General features: G+C 40.3%; 1 protein-coding gene and 1 long non-coding RNA gene across 11 annotated transcripts; one reads left to right on the plus strand and one right to left on the minus strand.

Moving 5' to 3' along the window:
- Positions 1–174: 174 nt before the first annotated feature.
- Hrm (solute carrier family 16 member hermes) lies at positions 175–17016 on the minus strand. Of its 3 annotated transcripts, XM_077412065.1 has the most exons (6): positions 16824–17016; positions 9039–9237; positions 5444–5656; positions 4565–4691; positions 3883–4062; positions 175–3351 (listed from the first exon to the last, which is right to left on the minus strand). In XM_077412065.1, the coding sequence occupies exons 2-6, from the start codon at positions 9178–9180 to the stop codon at positions 2109–2111; spliced, it is 1905 nt and encodes a 634-aa protein (XP_077268191.1). In that variant the 5' UTR covers positions 9181–9237; positions 16824–17016; the 3' UTR covers positions 175–2108. The 3 variants fall into 3 exon arrangements, with proteins under 3 accessions (XP_077268191.1, XP_077268192.1, XP_077268190.1); XM_077412066.1 differs by lacking the exon at positions 9039–9237; XM_077412064.1 differs by lacking the exon at positions 16824–17016 and having other exon boundaries at positions 9039–10258.
- Positions 5664–14852, plus strand: LOC143900572 (uncharacterized). Of its 8 annotated transcripts, none has more exons than XR_013257829.1 (6): positions 5664–6814; positions 7356–7483; positions 7594–7847; positions 10591–11083; positions 11628–11762; positions 12111–14852. It is a non-coding gene; the product is annotated as an uncharacterized LOC143900572 (long non-coding RNA). The 8 variants fall into 8 exon arrangements; XR_013257830.1 differs by having other exon boundaries at positions 5665–6814; positions 7630–7847; XR_013257834.1 differs by lacking the exon at positions 7594–7847 and having other exon boundaries at positions 5671–6814.
- Positions 17017–17036: the final 20 nt, after the last annotated feature.

Below are 17036 nucleotides of genomic sequence, written 5' to 3' on the forward strand. Positions count from 1 at the left end.
ATCGTTTTCTGAAAAATTTCTAACTTTATGCTGTTTTATATTAATTAATTTCGACCCGATTCAACCTTTCTTTTATTTATAATATAAATAAAAATATAACGTACATAGAGATTATAATGCGCGTAAATAAAGGACAAAAATTGTAATAATTAATTTTCACGAGTAACGAATTAATAGGAAAAATGTCAATGAATTATCCTGATTTTTTTTTATTTTTTTTATTTTGTGTATTTGTATAGAGTTATATAAACATAATATATTTTTCCTATATTACACACTTACGAACTACTTATGACCTACTCATAAGGCATTATTTCCGGCGGATTTTGAAAGAGCCTGGAGTACGAGTCGAACCTCTTTCGAGGGCCGAAAGACGACGTTAATGCTAGAAAGGCGTGAAACCTACATTTCGCCGGACATGTCTTGCTTATACGGTCACAAGTCTTGTACTTCTTGCGGATCTTTTCTTATCTTTAGTTATCTTATTCTCGATTTAGAAAAAAAGAGGCAGCCTCTATTCGAAAGCGATTCTTACCTCTAGTGAGTAAGACGATGGTTCGTCTTACAAGCAGAACTCACTTCCGATCATTCTAACACTAAAATAGCGTTTATATACGATCGAGTCTTTATGAGACACCATGTCTAGAACTCGTAACGGTTTACTTTTATCATAGGCCTATCAGAACATTGGTACACGCGCTAAATTATGCCATCGCATTTTCGTTCCGATGCAACTAGCACCAGTCACGCGACCGCCGTTTCTCCGACTAAGAGAGTACTCGAATAAAACTAGATTATAGTCTTCGTGCCGGTGAGAAAATGTTACTTTCAGAGAGAGGGCAATTTCTTTTTTCCAGGTGTAAGGCAAGAGATTTTTCTTTGCGCTTTCAAGGAAGAACGCGTTCCCGTGTTTCTAAAAAATCCTTATCTCGAAATGTCTATCTAAATAATCCGCTTTATAAAGACTACGACGGGTAAGATTGCATTGTGCGATATCCCATCGCCAGTATAATGGCGTATGTTTGGCGGTAAATGTGATCCAATTGGAATCTAATTACTCACACAGAGTGAAGTCAATTCCGTTGGATGGAATAATTTTTGTTGTATCTTAAAAAGAATCGATATTTGGTCTTTTATAAGATTTTCAAAGACCATACGGTACAATAGATATTTTTTTTCATCACTTTCACCCTTGAATATGCAAAATAACTTTTATTATTCATATTTTTTTGCATTTCTATCGTATTAAGTATCATTCACTTTAAGTATTTGCACTTCACTATCATAAGTACTGGTCTTAAATGCATTTCGTTAATTATTGTGCGCAATTCTCAATTCTTCCAAAGATTACTTTCTAAATTTCAACTATCATCGTTCAAATCGTTAATGAGAAATGTAACGACGGTTACATTTCCCGAGATGAAGGTTTTGCACGAATTACTCGCTTACGTACAAACATCAGTAAATACTCAAGATAATAGACAAACAAATGCTTGATATATACAATAAGATTTTCTCACATTTACCGCACTTTGACGTTCAATTATAGGTATAGTTATTACAGTTAATAATTATTCGGCAATTAGTCATCGTAGACAGTTCGTGGACTGTAAAGTCGCCGGACTAAGCGAAAACTTCGATGCTTCCTTTCGCTGTAACTCGCTCGGGCCGAAGACTTCGTCAATGTAGCTTCAATACACGACACTCGTGCTAACATCACAGTTTAATATTACATATTATATAATTATATAATTTTAATATTATATAATTATAATATTCGGCCACTTTCTCACTCTTTCTCTCTTTCTTTTACGCACTTAAATATACGCTACTCGCATGGCTGCTTTTTTCGGCAACCGCGCAATTAAGCTCACGTGTGCCCTCTTGCAAAATGTCGAGTCGCGCGCGACTCGATGGTCTTCTTTCTCATAATTTTACATTTTAAAATTCGAAAACTTGAGATCGTTTTCTCGCTCGCTCGCGTATATGTCTACGATACACGATTATCCCAAAAACTCAAATTCGAAAATGTAAAAACGAAAATCTACAATTTCGAGATACTAACGATGAAAACAGACGTCTATACTTTACTTAGTTTATTTGGTCTACTATACTTTGTCTATACTGGCGGGCTTCTCCAACGCTGCCTGTCTCCTCCGGATGAACGGCACTATGCCCCAAAGAGACGAGCCGAACACCAGAATGATGCCTAGTATACTGAAGATTGGTCCGTAGCTGCCGATCTGCTCGAACACTATGCCGCAAATCGGCGGACCCACCAATTGAATGACACCGTTGACGAACAACGAGATGCCGTAGGACGAGGTGAGCTTCTCCGTGCCCAGCATATCAGCCATAATGACGGCGGTGATGCCGACGTAGATGCCGGACGCGAGACCGAAGAAAGAGCAATAAATGGACAGCACGACGTACGTGTCAGAAGTGGGCAGGATGGCCAAGGAGATCCCGGAGGCGAGCAAACCGCCGATGAAGTACCAATGCTTGGGCATGATCTTGACGTCGGAGAGAGCGGAGCCGCCGATACGGCCTACCAGGTCGAGCATGGAGACGATCGATAGCAACAGCGACGCGTCCCAATTGTCGAACCCTAGGGAGATGGCGTAGGCCGGCAGCAGAATGATGAAGTTGGTATAGCTGATGGCGTTGGTGGAGTTGGAGATGAGAATGACGAGGTAGATGGGATCTTTGAGCAGACTGAAGTCGAAGAATTTGTTCCGTTGATCCTTCTCATCGTGCTCGCGCTGCTTCTGCTCCGTCGTCGTCGACTTCCTGAACGTGCTGGAAATGGCGTTCAGCGTCAACGTGGACGCGCGTTCCGGGTGCAGAACCGACAGCGTGCTACCGTGGTACGGCGTACTGACGTAGTTGAAAGACGACGCGCTGGGCGAGTGCAGCGGTGACCTCGCCGTTCTGGCGTACTTGCCGGAATCGACCATGGCACCGCCGCGCTCCGGTACGGCGTGCAACGCCGGCGTGCTGTGCATCTGCCCGCTGATCTCGCGCCCGGTGGGCATGCTGATTTTTCGCGTGCGGCCTTGCACCGGTGTGTTCTTGTAATACTCCAGGGCGACGCTCGACGCGCTCTTCGGTACGATCGGTGCAGCCTTCTCGTTTACCGAGTTGCTCAGTGACGTCAGCTGGTTGTTGGCCTTCTCCGTCGTTTGCTCGGGGCTGCTGTTGACGGTCACCGACATGGTCTCTCCATCCTTATCGTGCGCGTCGCTGTCGTTTGAAGGCCGAGCTGGCACCAGGTGCCACTCCACCGGATGGTACAGAAGCGCGCTCGCCCAGACGTTTAGCGTGACAGCGCCCATTACTAACACTGCGCCTCTGTAAACGAACAAGCATCGATCAATTTTATAAATTGTTATTATTAATTGCTAGAGAGATTGACGGTCAACGATAGAACGACAATTACTGTGTCCTTATGTATTACGTGCATAGTAATAACCGATCGAAAAATTATAAATAAGGTCTTGTTTTCAAAGAAATTTTATTTGTTTATTATAGCGTTTATCAGTTTTCGATAAATGTGAGATTAACTATATTTATCCTCTCTTCTCTCTCCACTTTTATTCTTTATTATTGCATATAAGAAGCCGTACATTATTGCAATTTAACGTCTGATTAAATTTATTAAATTAAATTAAATTCGAAACTAAACAATGGTTTTTTTATCTGCTATAACGTTCCACGTATAAACCGCTGTTTTTCTAATCTATATATTTTTTTTTCAAAATGTTTCTACGAGATACGCGCAACGTACTTATTTTTAAAAAGCGAAAATTATTTAAGAACCGTTTATGCCACTCAGATCGCAGAAACTTATTTTGTTCTTGAACAGTGCAATCGTAGGCTCACCTGTAGCCGTACTCGCGTAGAAGAAAGCCCAGAACGGGCGGAAGAAATATTGAACCTAATGCACTGCCGGATATGCAGAGCCCGTTGGCGAGTCCTCGTAGCCGTACAAAATAAGATGTCACGATATATACAGTCGGAGGAAACGCTAATCCAGCACCCGTACCTACGAATACACCATAACTGGAAACAGAGAGAATTGCGTAAGAAATATTTGCGTGCGCTCTTTAGAATAATAATAATAATAATAATACGTTGCACAACGAATATTCTGAATAAATTCGAGAGAGTAAATAAATTCTAAAAAGCCAATATGTTGAACTTTGCACTTTTTGTATATTTCATACACTTTCTTTTTTTCATATTGTCGCTCATCTTTATTAATGCCGAATGGATTTATCTGAACATTTACATTTTGCCTGTGTAATTCTGCGATTTTTCTGTAATTTCTTTGAAAAAAAACTTTTACAGTGATTCTACCTTATTACAGGATGAAACTGAATACAACTGAATACACAATAATCTAGGAGATCATTTATTTTAACAAATCTTGTTTTTACCGAAGTTTTTTTTTTTCCAAGCAAAGATATGATACCGACTGCTTTTATTATGAAGATATTTGTTGCGCAAATAAACGATCAATCAATTGATCTCTATTTTGCATTAAAAGAGAAAAATATGTTACCTAACGTATAGAAAGGCCACAGAATTCGCGAAATAACTCAGCATCATCCCCGCCGCGGCAAATGTCCCTCCTATTAAAGTTACCGTACGATAGGAATACTTAACCGAAAGTACACTAGAGAGTGGGCCTGGAACGATAAAATATCAATTAAAAATACAAGTAGTGTAACAACAACGGAGAATATACACCTTTATAAGTAGTTTGCTTAGAAACCACTTATAAAGGTGCATTCTCCGTTCTTCGAATTTTGATGAAATCACATGTTACACGATTATATAGGTATCGTTCTTGCGAGAAGGCATGCGCAGTCCGGTGTGATCCAGATTCTCGTCAAACATAACACGCGTGAAGATAAAACAAATTAATTCCCATGTTTGCTTGAATTCATCAACGTGATTCATAACAATAATAACGTCTACCCGAGGAAAAACGGGTAAACATCGCACAGACAATACGCAATTAAGTATACGCAAGCATTTCTCGGAATCTTTTATCTATCGCGAATTGACCTTTTTCCCTTTACAAAGAACGTAATGTACGTACGTACAAGCCCGCGTATGCATCATGACGTAACGTGAAAGTTGATGCGTGTGTGTTTGACAATAACTCTAAAGAGTTCCTTTCATAAAAATATCGCGAAACTGTAATCGAACTGATATGTAAACACGGCCCGGAGATTTTGACGTTTCAATAAGGCGCGGTAAACAGAGTGAGACACGCCTAAATATTTAATCGCGAATTACGTAAGCGCGAAAACTGGGACAAGTCGCGGGGAAAAAAGAAACGGGACCCTTGACGGAACCCGACCTGGGAGAGATGTCTAAAAAAAAACCGTGGACCCGCGACTTAGAGATACTCTCGAGGCGGCGGTTTTCTTACCCAGCGAGCTGTACAGGAAGTAACATAGCGACGGTATCCATGCAGCTGCCGACGGTGACGCGTCGAATACGTCGAGGAATTCGACGAACAACACCCCGAAGGACTTGATGGTGCCGGGTATAAGAAGGTTGACCATGACGGCGGCCAGGAGCACCAGCCATCCCCAGCCTCCATCCGGTGGGACTAACTCCTCTTCCGCCTTCTCATCTTTCGCTGCAATATAAAGATAGAGAATCTCTTAATCTTTCAGAATCTTTTGATCTAGAGATCCGGCCAGCCAAGAAATTTTAGCGTTGTGTAACGCGAGAGAATTTTTAAATTAAGTTATTTTATTTTTATGTGAGAAATACTTCATCTCCGGGCTCTCGATTATTACAAATATTTTAATATGGCTCTCTTGGTAAAAAAAAGAAATTGGGAATCTCTTATTTTAAACGATTCTTTCAAAAATTTTCACGTCGCTTATAATAATACAGAACGTTATTCCTCGCAATACTTTTTCCTTCATTAATCTTATTAAAAAAAAATTTTTTTCTCCTTTTTTTTGTCAACAAGGCGATAATCCAAAGTTCATTCGGTTGGCATATAATAGTTCATAGCTTCTGGACTTTGTAGTTGCTCAGACCTCCTTTATATGGAGATAAGTAAACGCAAAAGGAAAAAAAAAATGCATGGATAATCTTTCTTTGGAAAAATTTCAATTGCTTCATGTTCGTTAAATGCCCCGCTCTACTTGTTTTACATAAAGTAAGATCGTTATTTTTATGACTCTTTAAAAAAGAAAACGATGAAAAAGAACGGTGGGAATTGCTTCTACTTCCGACAGTCTATCGCACGACGCGGTGCGGCTCGGCGAACAAAAGGCGGAACAGAATTTGTAACACGGTTTCGTACATCGGGTACATCGTTAATCTTGTGTAATCGATTCGCGGGAAGGCTGAGCAAACGACGGCAATCAGGCCGTCAGACAATAAGTAGACAATGACAGATGTTCTCCTCCGCGGTGTGCGTATTCGGCGGGTGGAAACGCGATAACGAGATGGAAATGGATGGAAATTGTGACATATGGTATACGCTAATGAGAAACGGTGCGGCTCTAACTTCCTCATATTTTGATTTCGCGACGCGAAACCGGCTAAACTTGTTCGGAACGTTCGGCTTAATGCCGACATGGGGGTGAGCACCTGTGCGAGCGTCAACATCGCGGTCGCACAGTCGTAAACACGCCGAATACGATGTATAAAAGTCACGCCGATTCATTCTGGAGGGGAGGAATGGGACGATGTAAGCAATCCCATACAATCATATCCTATTGTGCGTGGACAAAGGAAAGTTGTATAATTTCGCCGACAAAAGAGCAAACATTCATCGGTATGCAACACTGTGATATACCCGCCACTTTACACGCGGAAGTCATTTCCGTTTCTGACGTTCGCAATCTCGCTTATTCGTTTTTTATACGCGGACAATGGATGAATTAAAAACGACTCGCGCGACAGGAATTCAATTAGCGTAAACGAGTTTCTTCCAATTTAGAATCTTCCTATTTCCGACGCGATTCCCTTCTCTTTCTGGATAAAAAAAGATTTCTCATTAATTCTTTTGTTAAAACGTCTTAAAAAATTCGGGAGGTTTTATTTTTTAACGGAGAAAGACACCGATATATATAACTTATATCCGCTTTATTTAACATCTATATAATTGCACATCGGTACGCAAAAATAGAATATAATTTCTTTCCTAATTAAAAAAAAAAATAATAATTTATTACCAGATTTTTCTGAGACATCGGCATGTCGGGGGAACAGAATAAAACGATAAAAAATGTCAAGCTCTTAGAATGAATTTAATATCGCGGTAAATTTACTCCCGTACGAATTTTCTCCAAGGTTTATTCATACATTTATTTTAGTATCGAATATTACTGCGAAAGGAATTGTGCCTGTGAAAATGTAGATCTTAGTGTTGTACTTATACGAACCAGACGAAAGCTGTGATTAATAAAGCTGGAAGATTTTACTACGACATCGATGTTGGCAGGTATACCTATACGATATACGTTTTCATCATTATACGTCAGTTTTACACTCGCTGACGTTACTTCTTGGCTCTTGGGCCAATTTTTTATCCAACCCTTCTATTTATAAAAGTTCTATCTATAACGGGCGATTCCAAACGTCGTGCAGTGATCCCAAAGATGGAGTAACGCGGAAATGGAGAAGCGGCGAATAAGAGCGAGCATCCAAAGCTCATCCTCATTAGTGGAAAAAGTTGTGGATGCGGACGTGCGGCGAAAAATTTAAGAGATAATGATAGTAACGGCGAGATAATTCGGTGATACGGTCATATCGCGATAAGAGTGGCAACAAAGGTGTGTCGGGCATCATTCTATATTATTTCTCGGGTACGTATTTCAAATTTAATAAAATATTTCTGACTCGGTTTCATTTGCCGATTTAAAAGGAGAAAAACACGGATCTGTTTTTATACACGTATAACTTATTCGCGAATTATTAAAGTTTATTACACAGACAAGTTACGTTATAATTAAATTACGCAACGTTTTGTATATTATTATTTTATATGAGTTACATTAGAATTAAATTATAACGTAACTTAAAATAATATATCTCAATACAAAATGTTGCGTGTACACATTTAGTGAAATAAAACGCGATATACGAACGGAAGTCATGTGATGCTTAGATCGAATTAAAAAAATATATATATATATATATATATATATATATATATATATGTATATAAACTTTGCTTAGAAGAACAACGAAAAACGCGCAGATGTCCAAGCGAAACAACAACATGCCTCTTGAACTGCGCTGGAGGTTATCGGTAAACACCAGCTGGAGTTAGCAAAAATCGTTACGTATCCGAAAGATAACAGAGGATATCTCGAAACGGCGTGAACAAACGTCCCCGACGAGTTTCCTCGTGATTCCCATAATTCATCCTGTAATTGTCATTCCGTGACGTTTGCAATAACGTCAGCAGACACAGCTTTCTCCTCCATATGTCTCGATTAATCTAAAATGTATATAGTCGAAACTCCTCCCGTGAGTTTCGACTATATTTACTTATATATAATACACACACACATATATTGAGATCGCAATATTAATTAATTAAAATATTACTTTCGTAATATCAAATACTAAAATAATAAATGTATATATAAATAAACCTTAGAGAAAATTCTTGCCACGACCCATTTAATTTTGAATAACGTCTCGCGACTCGCGACTCGCAATCTCACGCGGAAAACCGCGATGGGCCGCGTAAAAATATCGCGACGGCCGGATGCTGTCCGGGGATCGAGAGACGCACGATTTCCTGGATTTCCCTGAAAAATCAGCCGACCCCAAGGTGCGGAAGAAGCGACTCCGCTCGCTTCTTCCGGGCTTCGATCGTCGACGATCGGCCGACTCACCTGCCGGGCCTGATTCTATATAACTTCCTAACGACAATGTTATCGTTAATTGGCGATTGTCGCTCGCGCCAACGATACTGATAAGGACAAAGCTGGTTCCGTAAACTCGGGCCAACGATATCATATATCGACATATACAAAACGCGGTACCTGGCTTATCGGTCCCATTTCGACGGTCTTTGTTGTCATCGGGGCTCTGCGACACCGGCCTGTAGTCGCCCTTCCGGGGCTTGCCCGGGCCGAACTTGATGTTGATCCCATTGTCCTGATCTTGAACCCGTTGCATCGTCATCGACCTTTAATCGCGGCTCTCTCTCTCTCGCGCGCGCGCGCGCACGTACCGTACGCACTAAAATGACACACGCGGGTGAGACCGCGGGCTGTCTGCATACGCGGCTGGGGGAGATAAAAAACGCGATTGCCGCCACGGGGAGAGCGAACCTAGGCGTGTGCGTGCCTGTACGCGTATGTATACAAGACCAAACACAGTAGCGCGAAACGACAACAGATAAATGGAAGAAAAGAAGAGAAGGAGAGAGAGAGAGAAAGAGAGAATACAAGGGCAATAGCGGTCCCGCTTTCCTCTTTCCTTCCTTCGGCCGTCTGCCCCTCCTCCAGGACAAGACAACGCGCGCTCTTTTATCACTCGTTGCACGCGCGCGCGCGTACGTGTATTCACCGGTGGCGTAGGTGGATGAGAGACGCACCGCGCTCTGACCGCGGTGACACGACGATGACCGATGACGTCGGGGAGGCGCGCGTCAACGCTCCGCGCGGAAACGGCGCACGGCGCTGCGAGTCCTTCCCGCTGATGGGCCGTGTCGCGGACCCGTGCCCGTGCGTGCCAGCGACGGCGTCGGCGTCGTCGTCGTCGTCCTCCGTCCTCGTGCTCCGCTTCCACCGCCTACCTTCGTCTCCGCGATCATCCGCCGCCTCCGTTCCAGTCATAGACCCGGTCGGGCGCTGACCGTCGATACCGCCGCCCACGTCCGTCGGCTACCTCCTCCTCGTCCGCTTCCTCCTCCTCGTCCTCGTCGTTGTCGTCGTCGTTGTCGTCTAGGCGCATAGAGAACGCGGAGCGACAGCGGGGCACGCGCATGAACCTCGACTCGCCCTTCAGACCGTCGCCGTCGCCGTCGCCGTCGCGGTCATCCTTCCGCCGCGTGCGGTGCGGCGCGGTGTATCGACGCGCGGGGCCTTTAACCACACGCACTCTCCACGCTCGCGCGACACGCGTTGCGATGACGTGCGTCACGAGCCGACTGATCGGCGATCAGCTGTGTGTCACGACGCAACCAGGGGCGGCCCCGAGCCCCGAGCCCGAGGATCCGCTCTCTCCGCGTACCTTCCCCCACTCCCGTGCGCGCGCGCGCACCCCTCGTACATACCTCGGTCTCGGTCTCACCGTCTCTCTCCTTCCCTCGGCGACGGAGGAGTGCAGATCAGGGCAGATTGTGCAGGAAGGTTCCCCTTCCCCCTCTTATTGACGGAGAGCGCACTCAGCGCACTCCTCGCAGTCCCCACTACGCGCTCAGCGGAATAGACCGCCACGGATTCATTTGGCCGATTTGGCGTTTTCTCTCCTTCTTTCTTTCTTTCTTTCTTTCTTTCTTTCTTCCTCTGTCACTCTCTCTCTCTCTCTCTCTCTCTCCTTCTTTCGTCGCGAACAGCTATATCTCGGTCTTTTTTTTCTTATTTCCAGATGGTACGCGAGCAATAAGGGCGCGATTTATGCTCTCCCGGGTGCGGTAAACGTTGTCGTGGTCAGGACTGCCATAGAGACCCTTTTGTTCGAGACTCGCGACGATTTAAGTGGAACGGTATTTCGCATTTATTTTGCATTACGTTACTTTATATCCTATATCTTATCTCGCAGGTAAACGCCCATTGATAATTAACCAGTTGCCGATGAACGTTAATCGTGTGGATGGAACTGGGATGATGCGCAAGGTGATACTTTGAGACGAGGAAAACGCACGAGAGAGAAATGGTGAAGATATGTAGCGATACCGATGACGGGAAAAGCGATCTTCATTAATGTTCGGAGTCTGTCGCGTGGAATTCGCGAAATTTGAATTAAACCCTGAGATAATGTTATACGTATAATTCTGCCATTTCAATGGGCAATGGTACACAGGAGAGAGTGTTATATATGCAGTAGAACTGAATATGCACTGAAGTGGTCGAAAGATGAGGTAAAAAGATGTTCATAAAAGATAATTGTATACCAAAAAAATGCAATTGTCTCTAAAACATTTAAAGTCATATCTTTCATACAATTATCCTTTTTTTATTGAAATATAAAAATATAAATCCTTTCCGCCACGGAAAAAAAGAATTAGCTACTATAGCAAAAGTCGTAAAATATGGATAACTATAACATTTTTTGCAGCGAGAGCTATAATAGTAATAATTGCAAAAAGATTTTGCTACCGTTGCTAAACTATGGCTCTCGGTGCAAAAAATTTTTGTTACCCATATTTTACGCGCGACTAGATTCGCTGTAGTTGCTAACCCTTTTTTCTCGTGCGGCGTTTCGCAATATATTGAACATTAAGTAATATTTTTATTGATAATGCCAAAGTTCCTTCAGTGCTAAAAATGAAGCTTTTTAAATAAATAGATAAACAGGGCCATTTTTAGAAATTCTTACGTATTGTAGTTATTAAATTTTAAATAAAAATAGAGTCGGTTAAAAACTGCCTCTTTTGAATGTTAATTGAGTCTTGTTTTTCAAAGATTGCTGTAAAAAGATCTTTAACGTTCTGAAGTGGCGAGCCTCAATAACATACACATGTACGGACTGTGGCTTCCGAGAATCCACTTCACATTTCTGGATGGAACCACGAACGGGACACAAAGGAGCGAGCCGCGGTAAATTTCCATGGAGCGCAGCCTCCTTCTATGAATCTTTTCCATAAGTATTATTAGCTATAACCACGCAATTAAATCAATTCCTCATCTCTTATTTTCGAACGCAACAAAACTATAAAAAAGGAATAAAGGATTGACAAGATATCGGTTGTCTTTAACAGAATTTTGTAAGACAGCTCTGCAAGAAATGAGTGAAAGAAAACAAAGCTGTGCACGCGAAAGCGAAAAGAGTTGAGAGATCCAAGAATAACGTATTTCGTGATTTCTTTAAGGAATTGAGTTATGTGGAATTGATGTCTTTATGAAATAATTTATGGAATTCTTTATGAAATTGATATTTTTTCATAGATTTTGAACGAGTGCCAAAAACTGCTTCTCGTAAACCTTCGCCTTCGGTGTCACGCCACGTGCGCCGGCCGATCGCAATGCTCGATTTCGTCGCTTCTCTGTCCACGTCGACGTTCGACCTTGTGAGTTCTATAGGCGCGAAGAGGAGAGCGATAGGAGAGAGCTAACGTATCGGATACCGGCGAATGGAAAATTTACGGTGGAAGCACAAGCGGTATAGGCGTGAGGCGTAGGATTTCGCGTGCCGTAGCATTGGTCATCCTTACCACTCGTGAATTTGATATTTATCGCTCAGATCGCGCATGCCGCTGACCGTCCCATTTCGCGAACCACTAAACGGATAGCACGTGAGATATTAGCGATTACACAATTCTTTATCCAGTAGTAGAATTGTTAAAAAAATAGCTTTATGTGAATTATAAGTTATTAGAATTATATGGAATTTATTTTTGAATAAGAAAATATTTTTTTCTTTTATAAGTAATTTATTCTATAAAAATGCTTATTAGTATCGGTATTATTAAATTAATTATTAATTTAATCATGTGATTTTGACTTTAGTTTGAGATTGCGTTTAGAGACCGACAGTAATCGGCGCGTAGTTTGCTAAGCGGAAAATGTAAATTACGCGAAAAATATGTTATTAGGCACAAAAGATCCAGATCGACCATATATTGGCACATTTTCTGTTTAGTTAGATTGTTATCGTAATGGTCAAGTTTCACTTATTATTAAGTATTTTTTTATTACTTTAGAAAGTATATAATAAGCGTATGTGCAGGATGTCCCCTTTTAATCAATATGCTTGATTATCTTCGATAGATATTAAATTATTTTTGGAGATTGAATGATAGATGCATTTCTTCTGTTAAGAAATCTGGTTTTGTGTCAAGGATTTAAAATCATTTCGAGATCAACTTAATCTTTTTTTATAGAAAACCGTAATTTTTTTGTAATTCTACAGTTATAATTCTTTTCATAACGAATTTGTTGAACTGTGGGTACGTTCCTGGTCACGCGAACTTGACAGAGTCTCGATGCTTGACCCTATTTACAGGACTTGTATTATTTAATCTGCATAACTAATCGATATTCGGTACGTAACATAGTAAATATTTAAATTGATGTCCTCGCACGCGTAACCCGATTTCTGAAGGATTGTAACACAACTAGCATAACGAGATATTTCAGCGGGTTAATTGTAATTCTACGTTGCATTTTCATCGGGATAGTAAGCGATGGATTGTATCTCTTAAATATCCCCAAGGAAAGGAATTCAGATGTATGAGATCTGATGATCTTGACGGCTATACAGAATACGGTATACCTGTACATCACGATTATATATATAGGATGCAAGAAACATTAAATAAGATTTTTTTTTGCGCGCGTGATAGAGTAAGTCTCAGAGTCTTCACAAAAAGACACGTGACACTTTTAATTACTATATCTTACTTCCCTATTCATCGAATTAAAATCCATGTGATTTTCATTCGTGGAGATATTTAAAAAGATGTATATCTATTTACTTTAATTTTTTTATATGAACAAAGTTTACACTGAAACCGCAAAATACTTTGTGATAGATTTCATTCTATCTCTCTGTAATTTAACAGTTCTTCTCGACAAGGCTGTTCCATTACTGTACTGTAAACGTCTAATCCGTTAATACATTATGGAGTACGTAATCTACATAGGTCACACGTAAGAAAAGCAGTGCACGTAATCTGCATCAATATAGGATAAGCGATTGTACTGCTGCTTACGTATATTTACGCTTAAAACGACGTAGATAATTCGTGATTATCGCATAGCGTGTTAAATGTGAATAACCGCCGAGTTCTTATCTGCCGATTTTAAGAAATTTGATAGCTTATTTACGCGCCTCTTAAAATGTTGTATTATTCCATGACTCGAGTGTTTCCCGTGTCGTTCGATTGTGAAAATCTTGGGAATGCTAAATGGTGCGCGTCTACAATGGAATAATTCTATTATATGAATTAGTGAGATTCAATGCGGCGCGTCAATAAATCAATAATTGTAAATTGTAATAAGAAACATTCTTAGAGATAAAAGATCTTCGTATAAATCAATAAATTAATTGATCGGATATAAAGAAATATCTTTGTCGGTCGTTTAGTTCCCGGTTGTCGAATTGATAGAATATCATTAGCTGTTAATTTTAGATAAACGTTAACGTATTTTTGTTCAAGGTTTAAAGATCGATATTCTAAGAAAGAATTCTTAGGAGGGTATCAAACTCTTGTGTTATCGATTAAACGAATATTTAACGAAATGTCCAAGTTAATTAAATGATAAACGTTACGTTATATCACGTTACTCGCACTAGGCTCGCGTGATAAAATCATCTGAAAGATAGATGATCGAAAATAAATTCGCATGCCAATTATTGTATAACGATAATTATATAATTATACGAGACTTGCGTACGAGTCTTGTCATACGACGCATAGGCTGCGGTCCACTTGACGCTGCAAATGCTTCGAAGCATTCCTTTTCTCCTTTCTTTCAATGAAGAAAGAAAGTGAAGAAGAACGCTTCAAATGGACCGCAGCCATAATCGATGCGTGTCAAGTAAAGATTAAGATATCAATATATAAAGAGAGAAGATTGATTAAAGTAATTTGCGATTTATCACCTTTTACATGCCACACATCTTTATAATTCTTTTATCTGCAAAAAAATAATTAAGTAAATACAGCGTTCTGTGCATCACGTCAACATTCCACGAGTGGAGATATCTCTTTTACTCCTTCCCTTCACCCTGTGATACGTTGAAGTTTCCGCATAAATGTTTATGGAAAGTTTTGCCATTCGCCATAAAGTCTTTCGATAAGCGCAAGTTCGATAAACAATGGTTTAGTGCCATAACGCCGTCGTATCGCGCATCGCGCGGAATAAAATAGAAGTCTCGTGACTCTACGACTTAGTTAATTAGCCGTGGACCAAGTGGAAGCGCACAAACAACAGAGACACGGGACAACGCGTGGTTACAACACAAATTCATTCTTATTAAGCATCAATTGGTGTTGTGATGACAATTGGTGTTGCGAAGACAAAGAACGCCGGAGTCAGTGAGCGCCCCTGCGCCCACGATGCGCTCTCGACGGTGCATATATTTGTTTTCCGAGCTGGAGTTAAACTGAGAGAATAGCAACATGAAGAATATTATAACGCAGGATGCTACTTTCATTTTCTATTTAACACTATATAAGCTGTTCTCCTTTGACGTTTCAATTTTTTTAGCTTAGTAATAATAAACGAAAACATAAAGTAAAAAGTGCTGTTAAATAAATTTTAGTCTAAATTGAAGAAAATAAGAAATAATAGATACTAATTGTAAGTTACAACTTATTCACAGAAAATTGGATCATTCCATGTATATACGCAATCACATGATCAAGATATCTCTTAAACTAATGATTTTTTCTAAAAACGCTCTGGTACTCTTTATTGCAGAGTAAAAATTTGCATCGAATGATCTTTTAAGAAACATACAGATTAAAAAAATATATATAATTACATTTTGCAGCTACATGCACGCGCACAAATGCCACAATAGTGACAAAGTTAGAGCAGCTAGAGAGACTATATTTTGCTTTTCCATATCTCAAGTTGTTATGGCAACTCAATCCGTCAGATTAGATTGCCGTAATACCCTATATACTTATATAAAATTCATCCATACACACGTAATATAATTGATCCGTTTTGAAATTTGTTTCAATTTTTCAATTATTGAAGAAGAAAATAAATGGAGTCAACGAATTACGTCTCGATATTAAATAAAATTGTTTGTTCATTCAAACACAGCATTTCTGCAATCCGGAAAAAGTATACGATTGTTTCTTGCGACATTCCGTTTATTGCAACTAAAGCTATGCGCTAGGAAAGGATGAAGAATTAATTAGCGGAGATCGTCCATGAAATTCCTCGCAAGCGCGCTTTAACAAACGTTTTCTTTTTTTTTGCAACGTTCTAATTGCGTTGTTCTTAGAAATAATCTGCAGTAAGTGCACGTTTTCTCGTCGAGAGGACCGTTATCAAAACAGATTATCTATATATATATATTGCGAAATGTGCGACGTCTCGTTGTATCGCCTTAAGGAATCATTAAGTACATTATTTATGATTGGATTGACGACGACGTTGCGTTGATTCGAATCTGCGAAGCTTTCGGTTATCAGCATAATTTGTCGAACGACCGACCTCGATTAATTCACACAAATTAAGTCGTTAATTCGAAGAAGGAAACCAACGTGTTTTCTGCATAAATGTGTAAGTCCGATGCGAGTACAACATCGTGAAAAAGAATAATTACTGTTGTGAGTAATTTCTTTAAAAAAATCAATATTTTCTGATTGAATAGCATTAAAGCACCATTAACTTGATTAAATTAAACAATATTCTTCAATTAATTCTCCAATGTATGTACTTCGAATTTCAAAATTTGCATTTGAAGAATGAAGATAAGTTGAAAATAGCAAAAATACAATGACTTTCCGTATTTTTATATGAGAAAGAGTCGGTAAATTTCAAGGTAATAAACAGAATAAAAATAACAAGACGAAGAGTCGGTATGACGGGTTTGAAACCAAAATTTGGCTCGACACCGACGGAACGAGATGAAAGAAAGGTTTACTATATGCGGCAAGAAGGTGAAACACTTATTTGAAGCATGCCGGAAGGTACCTTATGGAGGATTGCGCCACCATGAAGAAAAGCCGTAGAAAAATACACGCAAGTGTCCACAAAGCGCGTGTTTTACGAGTTACTCAGGCCACCGTCGCGACTGTGGGAGCATTCTCCATTGATAGCGGCCAACGTCAATGCGCGCTATTTATTGCGTCAGTCGCTGCTGTTTACATGCTTAATTTAGCTCACCGTTTCTTAATCTTCTTCGCT

The sequence above is a fragment of the Temnothorax americanus genome, unplaced genomic scaffold, assembly GCF_048541705.1.
Source record: "Temnothorax americanus isolate GAGA-0224 unplaced genomic scaffold, ASM4854170v1 Scaffold3, whole genome shotgun sequence".
In the NCBI taxonomy this organism is placed as follows: Eukaryota; Metazoa; Arthropoda; class Insecta; order Hymenoptera; family Formicidae; genus Temnothorax; species Temnothorax americanus.

Bases quoted from the DNA above. Each gene is read 5' to 3' on its own strand.
- Hrm (XM_077412065.1), bottom strand. From the start codon at position 9,180: ATGACGATGCAACGGGTTCAAGATCAGGACAATGGGATCAACATCAAG. The intron at 4,692-5,443 runs GTAAGAAAACCG...TTATCGTTCCAG, and splicing joins CTTCCTGTACAGCTCGCTGG to GCCCACTCTCTAGTGTACTT. The intron at 3,352-3,882 runs GTGAGCCTACGA...GTTCGTTTACAG, and splicing joins CTACGCGAGTACGGCTACAG to AGGCGCAGTGTTAGTAATGG.